Here is a 27,720-nt window from a genome sequence, read left to right as displayed (position 1 = left end):
GAATAAAAAATAAATAAATATTTAAAATCACCTTTACATAAGTATTCAGGCCATTTACTCAGTACTTTGTTGAAGCACATTTGGCAGTGATTACAGCCTCAAGTCTTCTTGGGTATGACGTTACAAGCTTGGCACACCTATATTTGGGTAATCTCCCATTCTTCTCAAGCTCTGTAAGGTTGGATGGTGAGCTGCACAGCTATTTTCTGGTCTCTCCAGCCATGTTCGATCGGGTTCAAGTCCGGGCTCTGGCTGGGCCAGGACATTCAGAGTCTTGTCCCGAAGTCACTCCTGCATTGTCTTGGCTGTGTGCTTAGGATCGTTGTCCTGTTGGAAGGCGAACCTTCACCCCAGTCTGATGTCCTGAGCACACTGGAGCAGGTTTTCAATCAAGGAACTTCATCAAGGAAGCCATTCATCTTTCCCCTCGATCCGGACAGGTCTCCCACTCGCTGAAAAACATCCCCACAGCATGATGCTGCCACCACCATGTTTCACCGTAGGGATGGTATTGCCCAGATGAGGAGCAGTGCCTGGTTTCCACCAGACATTTACATTTACATTTAAGTCATTTAGCAGACGCTCTTATCCAGAGCGACTTACAAATTGGTGCATTCACCTTATGACATCCAGTGGAACAGCCACTTTACAATAGTGCATCTAAATCTTTTAAGGGGGGGGGGGGGGTGAGAAGGATTACTTTATCCTATCCTAGGTATTCCTTAAAGAGGTGGGGTTTCAGGTGTCTCCAGACATGACACTTGCCATTCAGGCCAAAGAGTTCAATCTTGGTTTCATCAGACCAGAGAATGTTTCTCATGGTCGGAGTCTTTTAGGTGCCTTTCAGCAAACTCCAAACGAGCTGTCATGTGCCTTTTACTGAGGAGAGGCTTCTGTCTGGCCTCTCCCATAAAGGCCTGATTAGTGGAGTGCCGCAGATGGTTGTCCTTCTGGAAGGTTCTCCCATCTCCACAGAGGAACTCTTGAGCTCTGTCAGAGTGACCATTGGGTTCTTGGTCACCTCCCTGAACAAGGCCCTTCTCCCCTTATTGCTCAGTTTGGTCAGGCGGTCAGCTCTAGGTTCGAAACTTTTTCCATTTAAGAATGATGGAGGCAACTGTGTTCTTGGGGACCTTGAATGCTGCAGAACTGTTTTGGCACCCTTCACCAGATCTGTTTCTCAACACAATCCTGTCTTGGAGCTCTATGGACAATTCCATCAACCTCATGTCTTGGGTTTTGCTCTGACATTCAGGGTCAACTGTCCGACCTTATTTAGACAGGTGTGTGCCTTTCCAAATCATGTCCAATCAATTGAATTTACCACAGGTGGACTCCAAACAAGTTGTAGAAACATCAAGGATGATCAATGGAAACAGGATGCACCTGAGCACAATTGAGTCTCATAGCAAAAGATCTTAATACTTATGTAAATAAGTATAATTTTTCTAAAAACCTGTTTTCGCTTTGTCATTATGGGGTATTGTGTAGACTGATGAGAAAAAATGCAAATGTCATCAATTTCAGAATAAGGCTGTAAAGTAACAAAATGTGGAAAAAGGGTCTGAGTTCTTTACCGAATGCACTGTAACAGTCTTAAATGTACTGAATTCAAGGGGGTTATGCAACCTTAAAGCACATATACTGCACAAATGAACCTTCCTTTGACAAGACTAACTTCGTCATGCATTTACTTTAGAATTTAAAAAAAGACCAAAACAACAGTTGGTTATAATAGTTTGTTCAACATTCATAACAAAAAAGTAATTGAGGGAAACCATTTTAAATCACAGAACTTTTAATTTCAAAAGAAATCCACATCCTCAGTTAGTTGGAAAAGATAAAAAATAAACTGGGTGGATGAGAGGCCAGGGGGCTTTAGTAATACAGCTGCTGCAGAGGGGCAGTGCTGGCAGGTTATAATACAGAAGGATCAGAGAATAGCCACTACAGCGCCGGGGAGAACGAAAAATCTGCTTTAGTCAAAAAAAATCCAGAGAGCTAGCATATAATTGAATCTTTACATTTTATTCCGATTCATTAGCATTTTATAGAAATCAGTTTTGGATTAAAAATGTTGATAAACCATGGTACCCAAATAGCATGAAAAAAAGGGGAAATAAAAATCACAAATCTAGTGGAGGAAGGGGCAGTAGAAGAGCAGCCATCTTGTGAGAAAAGCTGGTACCTCGTCGATGGGGGAATTCAAGAGACATCTGAAACAGAGGGATTGAATAATGGATGAAAACAGCATGAAGACAGAAATGAGATGACAAGATAATGCATTAAAACTCTGAACAGAGAGAAAAATCTATTATTTTATGTGGCTGTAGGGATTGCTTTGTTTACTCTTCAAAAGCAAAAAGGTGTATGGACAGAATGTGAACACTGAAACTGGTACTTACAACTAGCAGGCCTGGCGCCATATCTTCGCATGATCTGGTCTTGTGTGAATTTCACAAAAGATTCGTATTGTTCTGCAACAGACGATTAAAAGGCCAATGGATTAGTACAAAACTGTGAATGTGCAGATTTAAGTACCAGATAGGACCCCAACATGTGTTGCAAAAAATAATACTTGGTGATTCAGCCTTCACTAAACATCAGCTAAAAAGGTTGATCATATTAATCACTCCAGTCAGAGCAGCTGTATATTCTAGAAACATTAGCAGTCCTGGCTAGTAGTGTCTAGTACATAAATCCATATCTGCCAAGAGCAGCCCCTAATTAAACAAGAACAATCAGCAGGACATTAGATAAAAGGCATTAAAAGGTATTCGGGGGAAGCAGCAAATAGGCCTCTCCTATTGCACACACGGTGCCATTTGTAGAAGTCTTTCTTCATTGCTAGTGCTAAAGGGTGTGAAAACATTAAAGACTTTCGTAAGATCGAACAAACTAAAGCCATTTTCACACTATCATGCTGACCCGAACCACTGTGCTAGCTGACATTTTCACAACTTTTTACATAGTTCCCATCATCTACAGTGGATGCATAACCATGCCAGCGCAGCATGTTTCGGCTTGGCTCAGTAATGTGAAAAGCCCATTTGACTGAGGTTTAAGGATGGTGATATGCCATGTACCTGCAAGTTTTGTGTTGAGGATCTGTTCATACTCCTCCCGGATCTTCTCCTCGTGGTCTTTGAGCAAGCGCTCGCACAGGTAGCTCACCTGCCTCAGTGTGAACGACGGCTGGTCCTTCCTCGAGGCACCTGGGACACACAGTGACATTTTATGTAGGCTGACATTGCCCATGCCATCTATACATACACTACAGGTCAGAGTTCACAATGTCCTCTCTAGGAACAGATGTCTGCGCAATAATGTATTTATTGCCGTTTGTCACCTTAGACTCAGCAGCAGCATAGACCAGTGGTTCCCAACCGATGTGCTGCGTGCCCTGAACTCAGGCGTTCACATGACTGGGCAGGGGTGCAGCTATGGGTGGGCATAGGCCCACCCACTGGGGAGCTAGGACCAGCCAATCAGATTGAGTTTTAACCCACAAAAGGGCTTTACTACAGACAGAAATACTCTTGAGTTTCATCAGCTGTCCAGATGGCCGGTCTCAGACGATAGCGCAGCTGAGAAGCCAGATGCAATATATATATATTTTTTTTATTGTCACAGAAAATAGATTGTTTGCGGAATGAGTCAGATGATATGTGAGGTCATTACGACTAAATAAAGTAGGGCTATTTTAGGTGTGCCGCAGAATTTAATATCCCATCAAGGTGTGCCACGGTTCAAAAAAGGCACAAAAAAGTGGCACTAACGAGGCCCCGTCGCCAAGTCTCCTGAGCTTGGAGCTGGATCCAGGGGAAGGCTGAATGATTCATGCCCTGGGATTTTAAGTGTACTTTGACCCATTCTGAATTTCTGACCAAAGCTTTTAAAAGCTCAATTCCAGGCAATAGTCTCAGAACTAGGAGAGAAGTATAATTACTAGAACGGAGTGACAGATATTCACATTCAAATCAATGGTCTCCCGAGTAGCGCAACAGTCTAGAGGCGGGACTACTGATCCTGGTTCGATCCTGGGCTGTATCACAACCGGCCGTGATCGGGAGTCCCATAGGGCGGCGCACAATTGGCCCAGTGTTGTCCGGGTTAGGGGAGGGTTTGGCCTGGGGTAAGCAGTCATGTAAATAAGAATTTGTTCTTAAGGAGATGGCACTGACTAGCTATACTTGAGTCAATGGGAGCTATAAAAACATATACCGACTCCAAGCATCATTATGTAACGTCTATGGAGGCTGAAATGTTTGGGGTTTGTATTACCACTGCATGCTCACACTGGACACCATATGAGTGGTGACGGGGTTTGGCAGGTGACTCAGTTGGCCCACCTTGCACACCATCTAAACCCCCCCCCCCACACACACACACCCCTCCATCTCACCTGGTGGGGAGCTGGGGCCGGTGAGGGAGGAACTGGGGGCATCGGTGGAGCTACAGGCAACCTCACTCTGGTTGAAGGCCCCCTCCAACTGCCGTCGCCGCTGGTAGCGGCTGTACTCCTGACGGATGTTCTGGAAGATCTGCTCTGTAGAGGGGACAGAACACAGGGGACACGGTCATAAACAGGGCCAGGAACAACCAGCACTCAGAGGACAAATAAAGCCTAGAGCACCAATATGAAGATGGTACCCGTCTAGTTGATTTTAGAAGACAAATAGCCACAGCCTGCCTTGAATACCCAAACATAAAAAGGTGACCGGTTTCTTTTTAGATGGTCTCTGATCATCGCAAACCAGCCATGTCAGATAGCTAAGAACATAGGCATTTTCAGAAGCTGAATGTGTTCCAAAATTGCATGTTGTTGATCACTACAAGCTAGTCATGCTATAAGCCTAGTAGGTGTAGTGTTCAATGATAGAATATTTTCCTCAAGCCTCAATGAAGGCCCACAGCTATGCACACAACCTGTGAGCTGCAGTGTTCAGCTGATGTGGTTTTCAAAAAAATAAAAAAATAAAATACACACTAACATGAAGGAGCGCTTTAAAAGCTGGGCGAGACTAACGTCAGCGACAAACACGCACCAGCTGTGTCAACCCCCCACAGCACACTTGCGTGCACACACATACACTTCCTCAAAAAGAAACCACCCCTTCTGAGATCCCGTGAATGGTGAGAAGGGGCGAAGGAGTTTGTTTCACTTCTTCCTTCAAATCTTTCAGGAATTGTGATTCATCCATAGCTGACTAGGAGACAGTCAGGCTTAACAGGTCTTCATGGCTTAGTTGGCCTCTCACAGACAAGACAAAAATGGTAGATTGGTTGTCTTGTACCAGCATGTCTGGCAATAACACAGCAAGAAAACTACCTGAATAGCAGAGTGATTTATTTAGATAGATCTGGGTGACATCTGACTGCAATGCAGAGGGCAGGAAGGAGTGTGAAACAGGGCACCGGTCTGACATGCTACAGCCTCCTTCCCAGAGAAACTGGGTTGGGTTTCATCCTCCAAGGTCTTTGATCACTGCAGAGCTGGGCTTCAGCCAGGCTGCATCCCTAATGGCACCCTATTCTCCATGTAGAGCCCTGGTCAAAGGTAGGGCACTAGGCTTTAAAAAGGGATTAGGGTGCTATTTGGGGTGAGGTAATCTAACGTAGCAGGCGTAAAAGACAAAACACCAGAGCGGAGTTCCCACATCCGGTTCTCAACGGAAAAGGAAGCTAGGTTGAATTAGCATTCGCTTTGAAAACCGGATGCATCCGGTTTTTGGCAACACCGCTAAGCCTTGGGACGAGCCTAGAGATCTGTGGGCAGAGCTAGGCCCTACATGTGCTCAGGCAGTGGTGGTACCCATTCTTCTTAGCCTAAGCAGTGGGAGAGCACCTAAAGCCTTTTGACTTCAGTTCAGGGCCAATTCCAATATTCAGCAAACAACCCTGGAGGGAAGTAGCTAGCCCCTAATTGGTGAAGACTTTTCTTGGCAAGGAGTCCATATCCCACTGGAAACCTTTTCTGGCACCTTACTTGCAAGGTTTTTGACTAGGCATGTTCAATAAAAGCATTAGCAAACATACAAAGACAAGTAAACCCATCAACCTGGTACTAAACTGAAATTTCACAGATTGGGTGTAAAGTAAAAAAATATATATTGGGGAAAAGTGTTGATAGCCAGAGTGTGAAAGGAGGACTTATCCTTATTCTGCCTCAAAGGGCAAAGGGCCTGTGTGCACCACTCTAGGGAGGCCTGCCTCGTTTATCTTGGGTTGAGAAAGCAACAGCCATATCAAGGTAAGAGCAAACATGAGGTGTGGGGGCAGCAGGTAACATATTGGTTAGAGCGTTGGGCCAGTAACCGAAAGGTTGCTAGATCAAATCCCCGAGCTGACAAGATGTTGTTCTGCCCCTGAACAAGGCAGTTAGACTGCCTAGGAACAGTGGGTTTTGTAAATAGGAATTTGTTCTCAACTGACTTGCCAAGTTAAATAAAGGTTAAATAAAATAAAAACACACGCATGTCTCCATGAGCTGTTCTGCGGGGGAAGCCAGCCTAGATGGGCACGTTCTCAATTCATTTTTCCTCACCTCCTCAAAATGCATCATAAGCAGTAGTCAGTGGGGAGGGACATATCGAATGTGTCCAATGCACTCTGTAGAGGCAACAAGAGAACTGAATCTAGGCAAGATTCATTGAAAACTAGCCATTTTCAGATGTCATTTTGAGAGTGAGATTGCCAGTCACATGGCTAGCTCTGTATTATCAAGCTGGAAGCTTCAAATTAGCAGAGTACATGATAAAAGCAGCAGAGGGGTTGATGAGCTGAAGCCTTCCTGTGTTAATGCAGCTCTAATCTGACAGGCTTTGTTTATTTAGCCATTGCTAAACTTTCATAACTTAAAAGCTGTACTTATCCCAGAGACAGGAGTATATGAAGGGGGCTAGACTAGACCTGGATGACTTCCCCCTTGAAAAGCTCAGTTGAGGCGTGACTCAAAATGTTTCACGATGCTGCATGAACGGACTAGTTGAAAGGCCACTGTCAGATTGTCTGCCAATGCTACCCCAAACAGATTGGTGCAATGAGCGTCGCATTGTTTATCTAAATAGCTTACCTACAATGAGGCTTAAGCCCAAGTCATAAGTCACTCCCTAACATTAAGTAGTCAAAAGGTTTGATTCTTTATGTCGGTGCCATGACAGCAAAAGTCACCGGAATCTCAATCTCCATTCCTGTAGGCTACATTGAGACACTCCATTTGATACATGGGTGAAAGTATATTTCAGTTCCTCCCCGTACGGGACTTCCTTTTAGTGCACAAAATTAAAAACATTGAATTAATATTGGGATTCTATGTAACTAACCGATCTCTGTGGGCCTCGATGTAAAGATTCATCATTTAGCTTTTGAGATGTATGACCTGTTATTGTAGCATAAACAACATGTTGTGATATTTTCATCTGATTGTCAAACAAACCACTTCAAAAAGGGCTCCTTTACTAGGCTACCCACACACACACATTCATCTACTTGCAACATATTTCCAACATCCAAACAGTGGTGAATGGAAATAGACATGTTAGGCAAAACACAGAGTGTAATGACATTTTGTCGATTGTCATTAGGCCAGAATTCATGCATCCACTGCTGTCCGAGCGTAAGCCATTCATCTCTGCCGTGGCAAAATGTCACTGTTCTCATCGAACCACATTGAATTTGAGCGTAGGCTATACCACCTATTTTAATAAAGTACATTTTCTCATTGTTCATGCCTCTGACATGCAGGTGGCTAATGTTAAATAATGGTGTAATAGCCTTGTTTTTATGACATTGTTTTAATTATTGTAATAGGCGATGTTTTACCAGTATGGCGTACCGCCACTATTTATTTGGCTGGGATGCCATACTGGACCTCCTTAATTTCTCCACCTGATTTGATCAAACGCATTAAGTTGACAAGAGACATCCTTTTCCGAATCAGGGCACATCTGGACTTGGGTGTCTGTGCTGAATGATCTCAGAGCTCCAGGGTAACCTTTTGAGTGACAAGTGAAATCCCTCTCCTGCTGCCAGTCACTGCCAGCCAGGCCAGCACTGCCAACCACCAGAATACCAATCTTAGGGTGTTGCCTAGCAACAATGACCCTGTCACGGCCAGGCCAAAGCAATCAATCACAGAGACTTCCTGCGAGAGGGAAAAGCCTCAGCTAAAAGGATTAGGGAGTACAAACAAAAACAGTGTATAAGGAAAGAGATTGGCCAGATAAGTTGGACGTGGGGGACAACGGTTGGCGGTGAAAAAATAAATAAAAAAAGTCTGACTCATTTCACCCTCCATTGCTGAAGTATAGTGAGGGGACTTACGGACTGCAAAGCCGCCAGGAAGCAGGCTGTATTGTGGGTCAGGCCAAGTTGATGTAGCAAAGACCCTGTTAAAGTATAGAGACATCATTGGTTGCTACTAGAGCATGGCTATGGGTGGGAACTGGCCACAGGGCTTACTAACTGCCGGGAAGTTGGGGTATAATGAATTGAAGGAAAATTCTGGCGACGAGTACTAGACTAGACTAGCTAGGCTCACGCTGTGCTGAACATTAGCACAGAGAAGTAGGTCAGGTTGCAGTATTCTTCAAAACACAAACCAGCTTCAGTTATTGCACAAGGTAAGAACCTGGAAAGTATTCTTAAGAATTCTGCACATATATTTAAATCCAACATACCCCAACTCAGTGACCCACTGAAGACAGCAGTCCGTCATGACAATACAGCACACGTACCACAAGTAGGGATGTGAACGTGTTCAGTCGTGTGTAGAATATTCTAGCCTATTCATTGATGATAGGCCCTACTTTACTGAAGTTGCGAGCCATTGCAAGAGAAGAAATGCAAGACAGAGTTCCATTGCGAGATGCAGCTTTTGATTGCCAATAGATGGGCCTAGTGCAAGGTTCTGTCTGCCTGCCTGGTGGTCGACCTGCCTATACTGTGTCCCTCGCTAGGAAAGGTGTGTGTGTGTGCTCGCAGAAGTACGGCAACTAGATCAGTCTCCTCCGTTCCAAAAATACTGAATCTTAGGAGTCGACTCCAAATCTTGATACTCAGAAATGGGAGTCAACTTATTGGACGGTGTCGTGACGTTGGTATTAATGTGATAATTGTTATTTGTTGAATAATTAACTGTTTATAATTAAGTGATTAAATTAATCAGGTAACCATTAACTTCTCTAGGGTAGGGGCGCAGCATTCGGAATTTTGGATGAAAAGCATGCCCAAATTAAACTGCCAGCTACTCATCCCCAGAAGATAAGCTATGCATATTATTAGTAGATTTGGATAGAAAACACTGAAGTTTCTAAAACTGTTTGAATCATGTCTGTGAGTATAACAGAACTTATTTAGCAGGCGAAACCCCGAGGACAAACCATTGATTTTATTTTTATTTTTTTGAGGTCACTTTTTTTCAATGGATTTTCATTGGGAATCCAGATTTCTAAGGCACCTGCTTGCAGTTCCTACCGCTTCCACTGGATGTCGACAGTCTATAGAAATTGGTTGAGTTTTTTTTCCTTTGTGTAATGAAGAAGTACGGCCATCTTGAACGAGGGTCACTTGAAGTGTCCTTCCTGTTAGAGGTACGTGACCAGAAAGCTAGCTACAGTTTGTTTTAATCCTGTATTGAACACAGATCATCCCGTCTTCAATTTTATCGATTATTTATGTTAAAAAATACCTAAAGTTGTATTACAAAAGTAGTTTGAAATGTTTTGGAGATATTTTGATGTCACGTTTCACAAGTTGGAACCGGTGTTTTTCTGGATCAAACGCGCCAAATAAAATTGACATTTTGGATATACACTGCTCAAAAAAATAAAGGGAACACTAAACAACACAATGTAACTCCAAGTCAATCACACTTCTGTGAAATCAAACTGTCCACATAGGAAGCAACACTGATTGACAATAAATTTCACATGCTGTTGTGCAAATGGAATAGACAAAAGGTGGAAATTATAGGCAATTAGCAAGACAGGACGTATTGACCGAAACAAACCGATTTGAAGACACCAATCAATGACCACATTGCGCACCAATGGTAGGAGCGGTCTATCGGTGATTGACTGTATTTTGGCCCAATGACCACTGATCATCTTGAAATCTAGCATGGAAGATAGCCAATGAGCTTAGGTAAACGGCAATATGTAATGGTTATACGTTCGAAGACCAGCATTTGTCGTAAACTCTGGCGTAAAAGAGGTTCATTCTCCACTGCAAATCCTACTTGATGGAGCCACGAGTTACGCATAGCAGTACATAGTGAAGAGCATTTTCAGCAATTTTATATATTTAAATTATGGCGAATAAATCAGGAAAAGCTAAAACAAAGTCTAGATATACAGATGTAACCCAAATTATAGAAGAAATTGATAGAGAAAGCGAAACCAAGTTGCTTCAGGAAGATTAATCTTTCAGCGAGGCAAGTTTTGACTCCCAGGCGGAAGACATGTTTCTGTACGGAGAGGATGCCATGCTGGACTGGTAAAATATTCTCATGCTAATGTCATTGTTTGAAATTAATAAAATATTAAATCATTTGAGAATTATTATTTTTTTTTCTTATTTTATTTGCAATATCTAATCAATATCAATAATGAAATGTGTACGGTACACATTGGCTATACATTGTGTGTGTGTCTGATATATATATATATATATAAATAATCATGGAGTGGAACAGCACTTCACCATAGTGATTATGTTCCCTGTACTCTATATAATACATCTGTTTATTTTACGTGTTGATACAGGGCTCATACGTGAAAGTATTCTTACTGAAACAATTTTTCCCCCCACAGTGGCAGTGGTTCTGATTATGCGCCACCAATGTCTAGGTGTCCATCCCCCTCTGAAGCTTGTTCATCCAGCCGGACCCCTGCTGTCTCTGGCCCCACACCTACCCTGCCATCTAGAGGTTTGAAGTCAGTGACAAAGAAGCGGAGGTGGGGAGGAGAGAAACCTGCAGACAGAGGGCCAGAGGGTCGTTGGCACTCTGTGTTGTAAGATGATGTGGAACCACTTCCACCAGTTTTTAGACTAAAAAGGCAGCCAGGACCTCAACTAGACATGACCGCAAAGTACAGCCCCCTTCAACTTTTTCAACTGTTTTTCACCTCATCAGTTGTTGATTCCCTGGTGGCGAACACCAATAAGTATGGTGCTAAGAAGCAGCCAGGAAAGAAAGAGGCATGGAAGCCCATTTCCATGTCAGACCTTTTCTGCTTTCTTTCACTGGTCATTTACATGGGGCTGGTGAAGTTGAAAACTCTGACTACTGGAAAACGTCAGCTCTCTATCAACTGCCTTTCCCCACCACTGTCATGTCTTCTAAAAGGTTTGACTATCTCACGGGCGCTTCACATCAGTGACCCAGAAGTTGATGGGAAAAATGACAAGAAGAGGCACAGCAAGGTTTGATAGGCTCTGCAAAATCAAACCTCTACCCCAGCATCATTGAGGCCTGCAAGACCTATTTTCAGCCTGCCCAGAACCTGTCCATCGATGAGAAGATGGTAGCCTCTAAGGCCAGAATCAGCCTCAAACAATACATGCGTAACAATCCAACCAAATGGGGTTACAAACTGTTTGTTTTGGCTGATTCTGTGTGTGCCTACACTTCTACTTTTGTTTATGAGGGGGAAAACAGTTTTGCTACCGGTAATGGACTGAGTTATGATTCCATTATGGAGATATTGAATTTTCAACTGCTGGGGAAGGGCTACAAACTGTTTGTGGACAACTTCTACACAAGCCCTACCCTGTTTACAGAGCTGAGGAAGTAGAATGTGTGGGCTTGTGGCACCATTTGGACCAACAGAGTGGGCTTTCCAAAAACAAAGGTGAACGACATGCCTAAGCGGGCTGAGCGGGGTACCATGCGATGGATTCGTGAAGATGGCCTGCTGTTTGTAAAGTGGATGGATACCAGAGAGGTGGTCATGTGTAGAGGTCGACCGATTAAATCGGAATGGCCGATTAATTAGGGCCGATTTCAAGTTTTCAAAATAAAAAACGGAAATCTGTAATTTGACGCCAATTTTTTATATTTTTATATCCCTTTATTTAACTAGGCAAGTCAGTTAAGAACACATTCTTATTTTCAATGACATTTACATTACATTTAAGTCATTTAGCAGACGCTCTTATCCAGAGCGACTTACAAATTGGTGCATTCACCTTATGATATCCAGTGGAACAACCACTTTACAATAGTGCATCTAACTCTTTTAAGGGGGGGGGTTAGAAGGATTACTTTATCCTATCCTAGGTATTCCTTAAAGAGGTGGGGTTTCAGGTGTCTCCGGAAGGTGGTGATTGACTCCGCTGACCTGGCGTCGTGAGGGAGTTTGTTCCACCATTGGGGTGCCAGAGCAGCGAACAGTTTTGACTGGGCTGAGCGGGAACTGTACTTCCTCAGAGGTAGGGAGGCGAGCAGGCCAGAGGTGGATGAACGCAGTGCCCTTGTTTGGGTGTAGGGCCTGATCAGAGCCTGAAGGTACGGAGGTGCCGTTCCCCTCACAGCTCCGTAGGCAAGCACCATGGTCTTGTAGCGGATGCGAGCTTCAACTGGAAGCCAGTGGAGAGAGCGGAGGAGCGGGGTGACGTGAGAGAACTTGGGAAAGTTGAACACCAGACGGGCTGCGGCGTTCTGGATGAGTTGTAGGGGTTTAATGGCACAGGCAGGGAGCCCAGCCAACAGCGAGTTGCAGTAATCCAGACGGGAGATGACAAGTGCCTGGATTAGGACCTGCGCCGCTTCCTGCGTGAGGCAGGGTCGTACTCTGCGAATGTTGTAGAGTATGAACGGGTCACCGCCTTGATGTTAGTTGAGAACGACAGGGTGCTGTCCAGGATCACGCCAAGGTTCTTAGCACTCTGGGAGGAGGACACAATGGAGTTGTCAACCGTGATGGCGAGATCATGGAACGGGCAGTCCTTCCCCGGGAGGAAGAGCAGCTCCGTCTTGCCGAGGTTCAGCTTGAGGTGGTGATCCGTCATCCACACTGATATGTCTGCCAGACATGCAGAGATGCGATTCACCACCTGGTTATCAGAGGGGGGAAAGGAGAAGATTAATTGTGTGTCGTCTGCATAGCAATGATAGGAGAGACCATGTGAGGATATGACAGAGCCAAGTGACTTGGTGTATAGCGAGAATAGGAGAGGGCCTAGAACAGAGCCCTGGGGGACACCAGTGGTGAGAGCACGTGGTGCGGAGACAGATTCTCGCCACGCCACCTGGTAGGAGCGACCTGTCAGGTAGGACGCAATCCAAGCGTGGGCCGCGCCGGAGATGCCCAGCTCGGAGAAGGTGGAGAGGAGGATCTGATGGTTCACAGTATCAAAGGCAGCCGATAGGTCTAGAAGGATGAGAGCAGAGGAGAGAGAGTTAGCTTTAGCAGTGCGGAGCGCCTCCGTGACACAGAGAAGAGCAGTCTCAGTTGAATGACTAGTCTTGAAACCTGACTGATTTGGATCAAGAAGGTCATTCTGAGAGAGATAGCAGGAGAGCTGGCCAAGGACGGCACGTTCAAGAGTTTTGGAGAGAAAAGAAAGAAGGGTTACTGGTCTGTAGTTGTTGACATCGGAGGGATCGAGTGTAGGTTTTTTCAGAAGGGGTGCAACTCTCGCTCTCTTGAAGACGGAAGGGACGTAGCCAGCGGTCAAGGATGAGTTGATGAGCGAGGTGAGGTAAGGGAGAAGGTCTCCGGAAATGGTCTGGAGAAGAGAGGAGGGGATAGGGTCAAGCGGGCAGGTTGTTGGGCGGCCGGCCGTCACAAGACGCGAGATTTCATCTGGAGAGAGAGGGGAGAAAGAGGTCAAAGCACAGGGTAGGGCAGTGTGAGCAGAACCAGCGGTGTCGTTTGACTTAGCAAACGAGGATCGGATGTCGTCGACCTTCTTTTCAAAATGGTTGACGAAGTCATCAGCAGAGAGGGAGGAGGGGGGAGGAGGGGGAGGAGGATTCAGGAGGGAGGAGAAGGTGGCAAAGAGCTTCCTAGGGTTAGAGGCAGATGCTTGGAATTTAGAGTGGTAGAAATTGGCTTTAGCAGCAGAGACAGAAGAGGAGAATGTAGAGAGGAGGGAGTGAAAGGATGCCAGGTCCGCAGGGAGGCGAGTTTTCCTCCATTTCCGCTCGGCTGCCCGGAGCCCTGTTCTGTGAGCTCGCCATGAGTCGTCGAGCCACGGAGCAGGAGGGGAGGACCGAGCCGGCCTGGAGGATAGGGGACATAGAGAGTCAAAGGATGCAGAAAGGGAGGAGAGGAGGGTTGAGGAGGCAGAATCAGGAGATAGGTTGGAGAAGGTTTGAGCAGAGGGAAGAGATGATAGGATGGAAGAGGAGAGAGTAGCGGGGGAGAGAGAGCGAAGGTTGGGACGGCGCGATACCATCCGAGTAGGGGCAGTGTGGGAAGTGTTGGATGAGAGCGAGAGGGAAAAGGATACAAGGTAGTGGTCGGAGACTTGGAGGGGAGTTGCAATGAGATTAGTGGAAGAACAGCATCTAGTAAAGATGAGGTCAAGTGTATTGCCTGCCTTGTGAGTAGGGGGGGAAGGTGAGAGGGTGAGGTCAAAAGAGGAGAGGAGTGGAAAGAAGGAGGCAGAGAGGAATGAGTCAAAGGTAGACGTGGGGAGGTTAAAGTCACCCAGAACTGTGAGAGGTGAGCCATCCTCAGGAAAGGAACTTATCAGGGCGTCAAGCTCATTGATGAACTCTCCAAGGGAACCTGGAGGGCGATAAATGATAAGGATGTTAAGCTTGAAAGGGCTGGTAACTGTGACAGCATGGAATTCAAAGGAGGCGATAGACAGATGGGTCAGGGGAGAAAGAGAGAATGTCCACTTGGGAGAGATGAGGATCCCAGTGCCACCACCCCGCTGACCAGAAGCTCTCGGGGTGTGCGAGAACACGTGGGCAGACGAGGAGAGAGCAGTAGGAGTAGCAGTGTTATCAGTGGTAATCCATGTTTCCGTCAGTGCCAAGAAGTCGAGGGACTGGAGGGAAGCATAGGCTGAGATGAACTCTGCCTTGTTGGCCGCAGATCGGCAGTTCCAGAGGCTGCCTGAGACCTGGAACTCCACGTGGGTCGTGCGCGCTGGGACCACCAGGTTAGAGTAGCAGCGGCCACGCGGTGTGAAGCGTTTGTATGGTCTGTGCAGAGAGGAGAGAACAGGGATAGACAGACACATAGTTGACAGGCTACAGAAGAGGCTACGCTAATGCAAAGGAGATTGGAATGACAAGTGGACTACACGTCTCGAATGTTCAGAAAGTTAAGCTTACGTTGCAAAAAATCTTATTGACTAAAATGATATAGTACTGCTGGCTGGTGAAATAGGCTAGCTAGCAGTGGCTGCGTTGTTGACTTTGTTTGAAAGTGTAGCTGGCTAGGTAACCTCTAACTGGCTAGGTAACCTCGACAATTACTCTAGACTACACAATTATCTTGGATACAAAGACGGCTATGTAGCCAGCTAAGATCAAACAAATCAAACTGTTGTACTGTAATGAAATGAAATGTAATACTACCTGTAATACTACCTGTGGAGCAAAGCGGAATGCAACTACTCGCTCCAAACCAAACCTAACCATAAACATCAATGCCTTTCTTAAAATCACACAGAAGTATATATTTTTAAACCTGCATATTTAGCTAAAAGAAATCCAGGTTAGCAGGCAATATTAACCAGGTGAAATTGTGTCACTTCTCTTGCGTTCATTGCACGCAGAGTCAGGGATTATGCAACAGTTTGGGCCGCCTGGCTCATTGCGAACATTTGCCAGAATTTTACGCAATTATGACATAATATTGAAGGTTGTGCAATGTAACAGAAATATTTAGACTGATGATGCCACCCGTTAGATAAAATACGGAACGATTCAGTATTTCACTGAAAGAATAAATGTTTTGTTTTCGATATGATAGTTGGCTATAGCAAAAAGCAGAGGCAACAGCGCACAACCTTGTCTTGTCCCTCTAAAGGTTAAATATGATATGATATAATATGATATGATATGATATATGATATGATAGTTTCCGGATTCGACCATATTAATGACCTAAGGCTCATATTTCTGTGTGTTATTATATTATAATTAAGTCTATGATTTGATCGAGCAGTCTGACTGAGCAATGGTGGGCACCAGCAGGCTCGTAAGCATTCATTCAAACAGCACTTTTGTGCGTTTTGCCAGCAGCTCTGCTGTTTATGAATTCAAGCCTATCAACTCCCGAGATTAGGCTGGTGTAACCGATGTGAAATGGCTAGATAGTTAGCGGGGTGCGCGCTAATAGCGTTTCAAACGTCACTCGCTCTGAGACTTGGAGTAGAACAGGTGGTGCAGGTGACCGGCATTATCCCTGACAGAAACTCATTCTTCAATCTCAGGTGCCTCTTCAACATTATGTATTCTCAGGTTACCCAACGTTGACCTTGTCGTTACATCTAAACACTGACAAAGCCTTTGACCAAGTTGAGTGGTCCTATTTGTGGTTCTACAGAAATGTAATATTGGAGACACGTTCATAAAAATAAAATAAATAAATGGAGCCAGCTTCTATATAGGAACCCCATGTGCAAGAATAATCAACAAACCAATCAGTCGCCCTGATTTAACCTTTAGAGGGACAAGACAAGGTTGTGCGCTGTTGCCTCTGCTTTTTGCTATAGCCATTGAACCCTGCTCAAGAGGTCAGATCTCACACAACAAAACAAGGCTATAATACTAAAGACGTTGTAAATAAGATTCCTCTATATGCAGATGACATTCTCTATGTAACAGAACCACAATCCAGTATTTGTTATTTTTTATTTGATTAACCTGTTTGGTACCGTCTCGTGACATAGAACCAATTGGAACAAGAGCAAACTAATGCCCAGTCAGTTGCAAAACCCCTCTTGGTTAGAACATCTTCCATTTAAGTGCGCTCTTCAGAAATGTTTTCCTATCTAGTAATAGTAGTTACCAAACAACGCTCTTTTGTATTTAACTTCTTATGGCTGAAGGGGCAGTATTGAGTAGCTTGGATGAAAGGTGCCCATATCAAACGGCCTGCTCCTCAGTCATAGTTGCTAATATTTGCATATTATTATTAGTATTGGATAGAAAACACTCAAGTTTCTAAAACTGTTTGAATTATGTCTGTGAGATTAACAGAACTCATATTGGCAGGCAAAATCCTGAGTTGAAATCAAAACAGGAAGTCAGAAAGCTGAGCTTGTATGTATTCAGAGTCCCTAATGAAATCACCTTGACATATGATTGTGCACTGCATAGGGGTTCCATTAGATGTCAATCATCAATAGAAATTATAATGAGACTTCTATGATGTTGTGGGAGAGAATGATAGCAGAATCAATCAGGTGTCCATCAAGCATCAATTTTCTGATCATGCTTTTTCCTCGTGGTAGTCACTTGCGTTCCATTGCTCACGAAGACAAGAAAGAATACTCCGGTTGGAACTTTATTGAAGCTATATGTTAAAAACATCCTAATGATTGATTCTGTACTTCGTTTGAAATGTTTCTTCGACCGGTAATATCACTTTGAAGTTTTTGTCCGATATAACGCTGACCAGAATTAGCGTTTGGATATGTAAACCAGACGCGCTAACAAAAGAAGGTATTTGGACATAAATAACAGATTTTTTCGAACAAAACAAACATTTATTGTGGACCTGGGATTCCTGGTGTGCTTTCTGATGTAGATCAAAGGTAAGGGAATATTTATCATATATTTTCTTGTTTATGTTGACGCCATCTTTGCGGCTGTGGTGTTTTACTTTTGAGCGCCGTCTCAGATTATAGCGTGGGTTTCTTTTTCCGTAAACTTTTTTTGTAATCTGACACAGCGGTTGCATTAAGGAGAGGTATATCTATAATTCCACGTGTATTATCATCTATATTTATGAGTATTTCTGTTGAAACGATGTGGCTATGCAAAGTCACTTGATGTTTTTGCCACTAGTGAATCTAGTCGCCTCAATGTAAACTCAAATTTTTTGATATAAATATGAATTTAATCAAACAAAACATGCATGTATTGTGTAACATGAAGTCCTATGAGTGTCATCTGATGAAAATAATCGAAGGTTAGTGATTCATTTTCTCTATTCTGGTTTTTGTGAAGCTATCTTTAGCTGGAAAAAATGGCTGTGATTGTGGTTTTGTGGTGACCTAACATAATCGTTTGTAGTGCTTTCGCTGAAAAGCCTATTTGAAATCGGACACTTTGGTGGGATTAACAACAAGATTACTTTTAAAATGATAAGAAACACGAATGTCTGAGGAATTTTAATTATGAGATTTCTGTTTTTTGAATTTGGCGCCCTGCACTTCGACTGGCTGTTATATCGATCCCGTTACCGGGACTGCAGCCATAAGTTAAAATAGAATTTCCCAACTACGATGCAAAAATTCAAGGCAAACATACATTTTAGAGAACTCTCCCAATTTCCCTGCTCAGAAGAATGAATGCCAGCAAGATGGTCTTCCTCCTGCAAATGCTTTACCTAATCCAGAACATCATGGTATTCATACCCAAGTCCTTTACCTTCTTTGGGACAGGGGGGCAGTATTGAGTAGCTTGGCTAAAAAGGTGCCCAGAGGTAACTGCCTGCTACTCTGTCCTAAAAGCTAGAATATGCATATTATTAGTAGATTTGGATAGAAAACTCTGACGTTTCTAAAACTGTTTGAATGGTGTCTGAGTATAACAGAACTCATATGGCAGGCAAAAACCTGAGAAAAAATCCAACCAGGAAGCAGGAAATGTGAGGTTGGTCGTTGTACAACTCATTCCCTATTGAAGATACAGTGAGATATTGGTCATGTTGCACTTCCTAAGGCTTCCACTGGATGTCAACAGTCTTTAGAACTTTGTTTGATGCTTCTACTGTGAGGTGGGCCCGAATGAGAGGGGATTAAGTAAGGTCTGCCATGAGCTGAACATGCGCGTTCACGTGAGAGCGAGCTCTGTTCCATCGCATTTCTGAAGACAAAGGAATTCTCGGGTTGTTTTTTTTTTTAAAGATTTGTTAAAAACATCCTATAGATTGATTGTATACTTTGTTTGACATGTTTCTACGGACTGTAATATGACTTTGTGTCTGAACTTTTGCCTGGACCTGCCCGCGCGTTGTGAGTTTAGATTGTGTACTGAACGCGAACAAAACTGAGTTATTTGGACATAATCGAACAAACATTTATTGTGGAACTGGGATTCCTGGGAGTGCATTCTGATGAAGATCAAAGTGAATGTTTATAATGTTATTTCTGACTTCTGTTGACTGCACAATAAGGTGGATATCCTTTTGTCTTGTTTGAGCTCTGAGCGCAGTACTCAGATTATTGCATGGTTTGCTTTTTCCGTAAAGCTTTTTTGAAATCTGACACAGCGGTTGCATTAACCTCTCTTGGGTACGTGAGACTTTAGCGTCCCACCTCTTCAACAGCCAGTGAAACTGTTGGGCGCCAAATTCAAATACAGAAATACTCATTATAAAAATTCAGAAAACGAAACATATTTTACATAGGTTTAAAGATTAACTTCTTGTGAATCCAACCACGGTGTCACATTTAAAAAATGCTTTACGTCGAAAGCATACCTTACGATTATTTGAGAACATAGCCCAGCAGACAAATCATTACAAACAGTAACCAGCCAAGTAGAAGAGTTACACAAGTCAGAAATAGAGATAAAATTAATCCCTTACCTTTGATGATCGTCATATGGTTGCACTCAGCAGACATTCATTTACTCAATAAAGTTTTGTTAGCGCGTTCTCTTCAGTAATCCACAGGCTCAAACGCAGTCAAAACAGGCAGACAAAAATCCAAATTGTATCCGTAAAGTTCATAGAAACATGTCAAATGATGTTTATATTCAATCCTCAGGTTGTTTTTAGCCTAAATAATCGATCATATTTCAACCGGACAATAACATCATCAATATAAAAAGGTAAACAAGAAAGGTAATCTCGGTCGCGCGCATGAAAAAGCTCTGTGACACTTTAGGGTCCACTCATTCAGACTGCTCTTACTTCCTCATTTTTCAGAATACAAGCCTGAAACAATTTCTAAAGACTGTTGACATCTAGTGGAAGGCATAGGAACTGCAATTTGAGTCCTAAGTCAATGGATACTGTAATGGCATTGAATAGAAAAATAAAAAACAAAAATAAAACTACTTCCCGAATGGATTTCTCAGGTTTTCGCCTGCCAAATCAGTTCTGTTATACTCACAGACACTATTTTAAACAGTTTTGAAAACTTAAGTGTTTTCTATCCAAAACTGCCGAGAAGCAGGCAGTTTAATTTGGGCATGCTTTTCATCCAAAATTCAGAATTTTACCCTAGAGAAGTTAAGGAGAAGTGTATCTAAAGTTCCATGCATAACACTTGTATTTTCATCAACATTTATAAAGAGTATTTCTGTAAATTGATGTGGCTCAATGCAAAATCACCGGATGTTTTGGAGGCAAAATATTACTGAACATAAACACGCCAATGTAAACTTAGATTTTTGGATATACAGTGATCCCTCGCCACTTCGCGGTTCACTTATCGCGGATTCGCTATTTCGCGGATTTTCATAATGCATTTTTTTTTTTTTTTTTGGTGCATTGTGCTCTGCATTCTGATTCGCTAAAAACTCACTCCCGCTTCTTGTATCAAAACATGCTACGAATTGTGCTATCATTTTGTCGTCTCGTGCAGTTATGTGTACGTACATAAAACAGCTTGGCAAATTTACATTAAGTTGGCCAAATTATCTTGTAATTTCGAACATCTCCTAAACCCATAATGTCGACGAAACGGCCTACACGTGAGTCACTGTATTTGTATACATGTAATAGTTGCTAATTGTAAACAAAAAAAAAAAAGTTTTCTATTTCGCGGATTTCACTTATCGCGGGTCATTTTCGGAACGTAACCCCCGCGATAAACGAGGGATTACTGTAAATATGAACTTTATCGAACATACATGTATTGTGTAACATGAAGTCCTATGAGTGTCATCTGATGAAGATCAAAGGTTAGTGACTAATTTAATCTCTATTTATGCTTTTTGCGACTCCTCTCTGACTGGAAAAATGGCCGTGTTTTTCTGTGGCTATGTACTGACCTAACATAATCGTTTGGTGTGCGTTCGTCGTAAAGCCTTTTTGAAATCTGACACGTTGACTGGATTCACAACAAGTGTAGCTTCAATTTGGTGTATTGCATGTGTGATTTCATGAAAGTGAAATTTTTATACTAATTTATTTGAACTTGGAGCTCTGCATTTTCACTGGATGTTGGCCATGCGGTACCCTAGCGTCCCACATATCCCAGAGAGGTTAATGAACAACTGGACTCTATTATAAAAAACATAGATGTTTTTTTCTTTTAAACACCTTGGTTTTACCTTTATAAAACTAGCCAAGTCAGCTAAGAACAAAATCTTATTTACAATGACGGCCTACCGACTGACTCTTCCAAATGTTATATTTAACTATTGGGCCGCTAACCTCTGTGCTGTTATGTTTTGGCTGCTCACTTAGTATGGAGCGTGAGGATTGCCACCCCTTTATTGGTGCTGTGGTTATGTCCCATCAATTTGGTGATGTCACTCTATAGTAATAATCATATTATACATACCACAGTCTGTATCCAGAAGCAATTTGATTTTTTTACCTTAGCAGGAATGATATTGGCCTACCTATAGTGAGGAATCTCTCCTTTTCCCCGCTTACCTTGATAACGACTGAGCGATGGGGAGAGCTAGGGATCAATACCATAGGGCACAGGTGTCAAACTCATTCCACGGGCGGCCGAGTGTCTGCGGGTTTTCGCTCCTCCCTTGTACTTGATTGATGAATTAACATCACTAATTAGTTAGGAACTCCCCACACCTGGTTGTCTAGGGCTTTATTGAAAGGAAAAACCAAAAACCTGCAGACACTAGGCCCTCCGTGGAATGAGTTTGACACCCCTGCCATAGGGGATCTATATATAGAAGGGAACTTTGCCTCCTTTGATTTGCTAAGGGAAACCTGTAATCTACCCAAAAGTAACTTCTTCAGATACCTACAGATTAGAGGCCAAGTTATAGAACATCTTCCTACATCTGGAACTGCTCAACCGTCCATATACACCATTCTTATGCGGGTTCAATAAAAAAATATTTGCGCAAAGAAATGGGAGTCGACATGGAAGGAGTCAAGGAATTCACTCTCTACCAGTACAGCATTGGATTGACAAAGACTTCATGTTTAAAAAAAACATGGATGAGCTAGTTAAAAATCCAAGATTTAAAGCAGGCTTTTTTGTTTTTGAAATAGATCTAGGCTCTCCCTAAATAGCAGAAAACAGATTGTACAGACAACTTCCCTGACAGTTGTTGACACTATTTACCAGATTGCAGCAGCCACTACTCTTAAACCTTCTACCATAGCGCCATTCACTTTATCACAGGTGACAGTTTTAATACTCTGCATCCTGAATGAAAAAGGTTGACTGGTCCTCATTAAAGTCTCGTAGATCAGTTAATTATTCCAATCAAGTGGGCTGAAGAGGGAGGAGAACCCGTCCATGTGCCCTGGGAACTACAACAAAGGAAACTTGACCGGCTTGTAGGGAATGCCAATAAATATGCAGGGGGGGGCTGGACAGAAGAAACTGCCTTCACTGGCAAACCAATGTCTGCAGACACACCAACATCTTACATTCCTTTCCCCTCTGCAGTATGCAATTCAGCAAGCGAGGCGGATACTGAGTAAAATGCCAGTGTACATTGAGGAGGATAGCTGGCCTGTACATACACAAAAGCCATTAAAGTGGTGAAAGAAGACCCAACTAATCAAGAGAAAGGGGCTAAATTGCAGAAGGAGATTGTGTGCATTGCACACAGGAAGGCAGACAAACACCTCTTCCTCCATCTGCCCATTACACGAGCTTCTTCAGCTGTTGAAACCTGCATGCGTGTACAGTAAACCTGCCAACACCCTTGTGACATTACTAGATTTTCTGCTTCGTGCATCAAAAGTGCCATTAGCCTTATCTTGTGATGGATCAGGGTTTTTTCTGGATCAAAGAGGGGCTTAGGTGGGGGCTGTGGTGGGTCTGTTGGCACAGCCAAATTTGTGAATTCTAGAGTCCCCCTTAAAGCAAATTTCCTATGATTCCACACATTCTGCCATTGAGATGAGGGAATTGCCTTTTTAAAGCTATTTTCCTGCCTTTTGCCATGGCCTATGCAGTTTTAATTTTGCTCAAACATAAACTGAATAAATGTATTGTTATAGAATTTAATTCACTCCTAGATTTTATTTCAGTGATTGTTAGTTCTCAAAAGATATCTACATACTTTATATCTGGTTTCAGTTGTTTAATTTTACACAGAAAGCGTTATTCCCCATCCAGAAAATGAATACACTCTGTTTGGACTTAAGCGTCCCGAAGAAATGCTTAGGTGGAGCCCCCAATGATTTCACTGGCAGATAAACCCTGGATACACAGCTTCTCCTTTACAAAAGAGAGAAAATGTAGCTATGAAACAAGTCCTTGTCCAAACAAACAGGCTTAGGACTAGCCTACATGTCAGTTGCACAATCTGATTTGGTGCAAGGGGCTAGACTAGACAGGACCAGGCCAACTGTCTTTGTTTGGCTTGTCCAGAACTGGGACGCCAGTCACACGGTTCCCATTTCACTATCAACAAGTCAAAGCTTTTGTGGGAACCCACAGTTCATGCCAAGCACAAATATCTCAAGGACAGAAGATTTCAAAGCTACCCCCTAATATCCGCTCACCTTTTTTGATATCATTGTCATTTTGGAGTAACATTATCAGAGGACAAAAGTGGTTGGGGAATGTTAGGTATTCACTCTGTGGGCATTCAATTAGGAACATTCCAGGAGAGCGCTCACCCCTTTCAAAAGGTCAATGGGTGCCATGAAGAATACCAACTCCCGAGTGGTACAGCGGTCTAAGGCACTGCATCTCAGTGCAAGAGGCAACACTACAGTCCCCTGGTTCGAATCTATGCTGTATCACATCCGGCTATGAGGGCGGCGCACAATTGGCCCAGCGCCGTCCGGGTTTGGCCGGGGTAAGCCGTCATTGTAAATAAGAATTTGTTCTTAACTGACTTGCCTAGTTAAATAAAGGTTAAATAAAAATAAAAACCACAGGTGGGGCGCAGGAAGCCGGTGGCCATGAGAGATCAGTTTCATGGAATATTCTGAAGATAGGAATGTTGGACAAATACAGGGATACAAACTGGTGATGTACCAAAAAGGTGAAGATGAGAGTTTGTAAAATGCAAGAAAAATGTGCCAATTTTCAGAGTGGGGTTGTCACAATAGCAACATTTTACTAATAATGTGATACTTGGCCTGGTATCACAATAGTAGTATCATGATACCACAGAGTTTGCGCCCCCCCACCATCACGATACCACAGGGTTTGCGCCCCCCCACCATCACGATACCAAGGACACCTGTTCCAATTCTATATGTTCAGCACGTGTGCTGCACAAAAACATGTTCCTGACATTCACACCTCTACTCAATCCAACACATTGAATGCTATTTATCCCTTTTTCCAGTGCCATCCACATTTTTGCATAGCCAATGTAAGTTGTTAGCTAGCTAGCCAGGTAACATGACAAAACAAGAGTTTGTTGCGGGATGAGGTAACTTCGGTAATATGGGGCATAACATTTGAGCGGTTTCCAGTGATATAAAGGCACAAGCATGACTGTTACTGTGGTCCGCTTTTCCTCTATGGCTGTGGCACTCTGACGCTGCGTGACAGCGAAGCCTATTCAGACGGGCCTGCTTGTTACAGGCAAAATTAAAAAGACATGCCGCACCAATAATTAAATAAATGTAACAAAATAAAGTACTGCCTGCACACCCCAGCTAAATAACATTTTAAAACTGATAGAGAGATGCACAGAAAGAACAGACGGAGAAAAGCAGCTGAGTAGACTAATGGCTGGTTAAGGGATGCGGCTGACTGCTCACAGCTGCCACACGTGATATTGGATGAAGCACTCATTCTGATATGCCATATCTGGCATCGTACTCTGATATTCTAGTTGTAGGACACGTGGGGATGCATTCTGTGCGCAGTCATTTTGAGAGAGAGAGAAGGTAGTGATCACACCAGGGGAAGATCTGTTTGAACCGCTCTTGTATTGCTCAATGGGTAATATACTGAGTCTGCAAACATGGTCAACACCCCCATCCCCCCTTACGGATCTACACGATTCACATGGATGACCTATTTTGAGATCAATCTGGAGGTGAAAGAAACACCCGTTAGGCAAGGTGCTGGCTAGCGGAGCAGAACACTTGAAAAATAAAAAGGAGAGCTGCACACCAGGAACTCCGATGCAATGATTTTATAACCAACATGTTGACAGAAATAGCTGTCTTCATCGGGGTATAATGGTGAAGAGATCAAAACAATGAATAAATTGGCATCCCTGCAAATATGTAAAAAAAAGGTGCAACCACCAACTGCCTTGGTTAGGGGCTGAAGGAAAAGCAGTCAACAATTTAAAGAGAGAGGCCAGACAAAGCCAACCAGGGGGGTTAACCAGTTAACCAGACTGCCCAGGAGGCAATCTGGTTAACTCTTAGGTTTTTGAGTCATTGAAATTATTATTGTGACAGGAGGTGCTGCCCATCCATTGAATTGCAGCAGGATGCAGGGCTTGAATTAGGGTTATACTCAGCTAAATTTGAGACTAGAAAAAAAAAAAAAAAAAAAAAAAAGACGTACTGGTGTGCACCAAACTAAAAATAAAAAATCTGCATGAAACGAACATGGGGTTCAAAATGAAAGATGGGGCACCCAGCATTGTAATCCTCCAGTTAACATATTATACACACACATCTCAACAAAGAAATAGGTTCAAATTGTGCCAAGTGGGAGCAGAGTTTTAACTAGGGTTTAGACAGCTGTGAAGATTAGATGCTGTCAAATAGCTCGCCTCTACCCAGGTGACGGCACATTCAATGAGCTTTGTTGGATTGCAGTCGAGATATCCAGGTAAATTATTTTGCCACCACTGCAGCCCCCACACTGGCTCAACTCTCATTTTCAAGCGGGTGGGCAGGATGGGTGCGAACATAAAGGAGTAGAACAATCCCCTCAGCCCAGGGAAAAGCGAGATGGTACAAAAAAAATAACCTGCGTTCCCACACTTCTAAACGAAAAAGCTTGGACGTTTCAATGCAGCGTTCTACTACATAAAAATGAAGTCTGCTCATGGAATAAAGTGGGTTAAATTTACAGCACTAAGTACCTAATTTAGTTAGGCAAACTCAACTGGTCATTGCTAACTTCGCATGTTTTATTTTAGTCACACGAAACAAATCATTGATTGTGGACCATGCAAAGAAAACATGTAACGTTACGTTAGCTAACTAGCTGGGTTAGGGTTGTTATGCAGTTAGCTTAGCAAACTGACGTTAGCTATTTTAGCAAACTGACAACAAAACATGCCTTTTTTTTTTTTTTACTTTGTGTCATAGATAATGGTTCTAGCTAGCTAATATGCCAGGCAATTCAAATTAATTCCTTAATATACATTAGTCAACGACTAACTAGTTAGCCAGTTATAACGTTAGGTTAGCTATCTGACTGCGTTTACGTTACAGAGCAAACGTTAAGCTAGCTACTGTAACGTTAGGTACCTAACTAGCTAACGTTAGGTTATACACCAACCCCCATTCTCGCGAACCACCCATTCCACTCCACCCTAACACCCCTCCCCATATCACCCCCCTGAAATGCAGCTAAATCCAACTTTTGACCATTTCTTACCTGGAGTTAGCCTGTGCTCTCCTCCCATAGCCGGGGGAGACATCGAGTGTGATGATGGGCAGTCAACTGGCGGACGGAGGTTGCACCTTTGAGGGGACGGAGTGCTTGGAGCCCCCGGTAGTGCATTGCACCTTCTTCGCTTAGGAGACTGAGGACTGAGTAGGGCCTCAAACTCCGTCGAGCGCTTTAACGTAGCTCCACACGCCATGGTGCCTGCTCAAAAGAGACAACGAAGATGTACGATAGATAAACGAAAAATATCTTCTAAAAATGCTGTAGTCTACTTTCTCTTTTCCGTTTCCCTCTCTTCACAACAACGGTTTGCCGAAACCGGGATAGTGAGCCAGCCAACTGCGGTGCCTATCGACTGAATTTCTAAAACGTCACAAGGGCCGACCGTACCATTCTACAAAAATAGGGAGAATTTAGATTTCGGAAAATAAATTATTCAGGTAAAATGTTTCGTATAGAGCATAATTGTGATATTTCGATTTTATTTTAGATTTTATCCATTCAACATACATGGGTGGTAAATTTGGTCAATGATGTACTACTTTACACGTTTATTGTTGTCATCCACCCCTTTTCTTTTATGACGACTGTTTTCAGTTTAACTCAAATTTGAGGTTAACGAGAGCACCCGATTGTTTTCTAATCGGTTGACTAGAGTGATTTTTCTGCTCCTTTTATCAGGTAGGCCACAGTTTATCTGTTGTCTATCATGTTCTTTATAAATACTAAATCAAAACACTGTATTCCCTCTTTACACTTGACATACATCAATGAAAACCAAAGGCATTTCAAATGTCCCTTCACTTCCCATCAATTATGTCTTTTTAAATTACTGTTGAGCAACTCAAGCAAGAGCACCAGATCTGTTGG

General features: G+C 43.1%; 1 protein-coding gene across 1 annotated transcript; it reads right to left on the bottom strand.

Moving 5' to 3' along the window:
* Positions 1-1,780: 1,780 nt before the first annotated feature.
* LOC139564295 (akirin-1-like) lies at positions 1,781-27,222 on the bottom strand. The gene is made up of 5 exons (XM_071383701.1): positions 26,839-27,222; positions 4,406-4,549; positions 3,087-3,215; positions 2,406-2,477; positions 1,781-2,216 (listed from the first exon to the last, which is right to left on the bottom strand). Exons 1-5 carry the CDS (start codon positions 27,044-27,046, stop codon positions 2,206-2,208), a joined length of 564 nt encoding a protein of 187 aa, XP_071239802.1. The 5' UTR covers positions 27,047-27,222; the 3' UTR covers positions 1,781-2,205.
* Between the last annotated feature and the right edge of the window lie 498 nt (positions 27,223-27,720).

This window comes from Salvelinus alpinus, chromosome 35 (genome assembly GCF_045679555.1).
Source record: "Salvelinus alpinus chromosome 35, SLU_Salpinus.1, whole genome shotgun sequence".
Classification (NCBI taxonomy): domain Eukaryota; kingdom Metazoa; phylum Chordata; class Actinopteri; order Salmoniformes; family Salmonidae; genus Salvelinus; species Salvelinus alpinus.
Note: the sequence above shows the minus strand (reverse complement) of the source record. Positions and strands in the feature narration are given on the sequence as shown.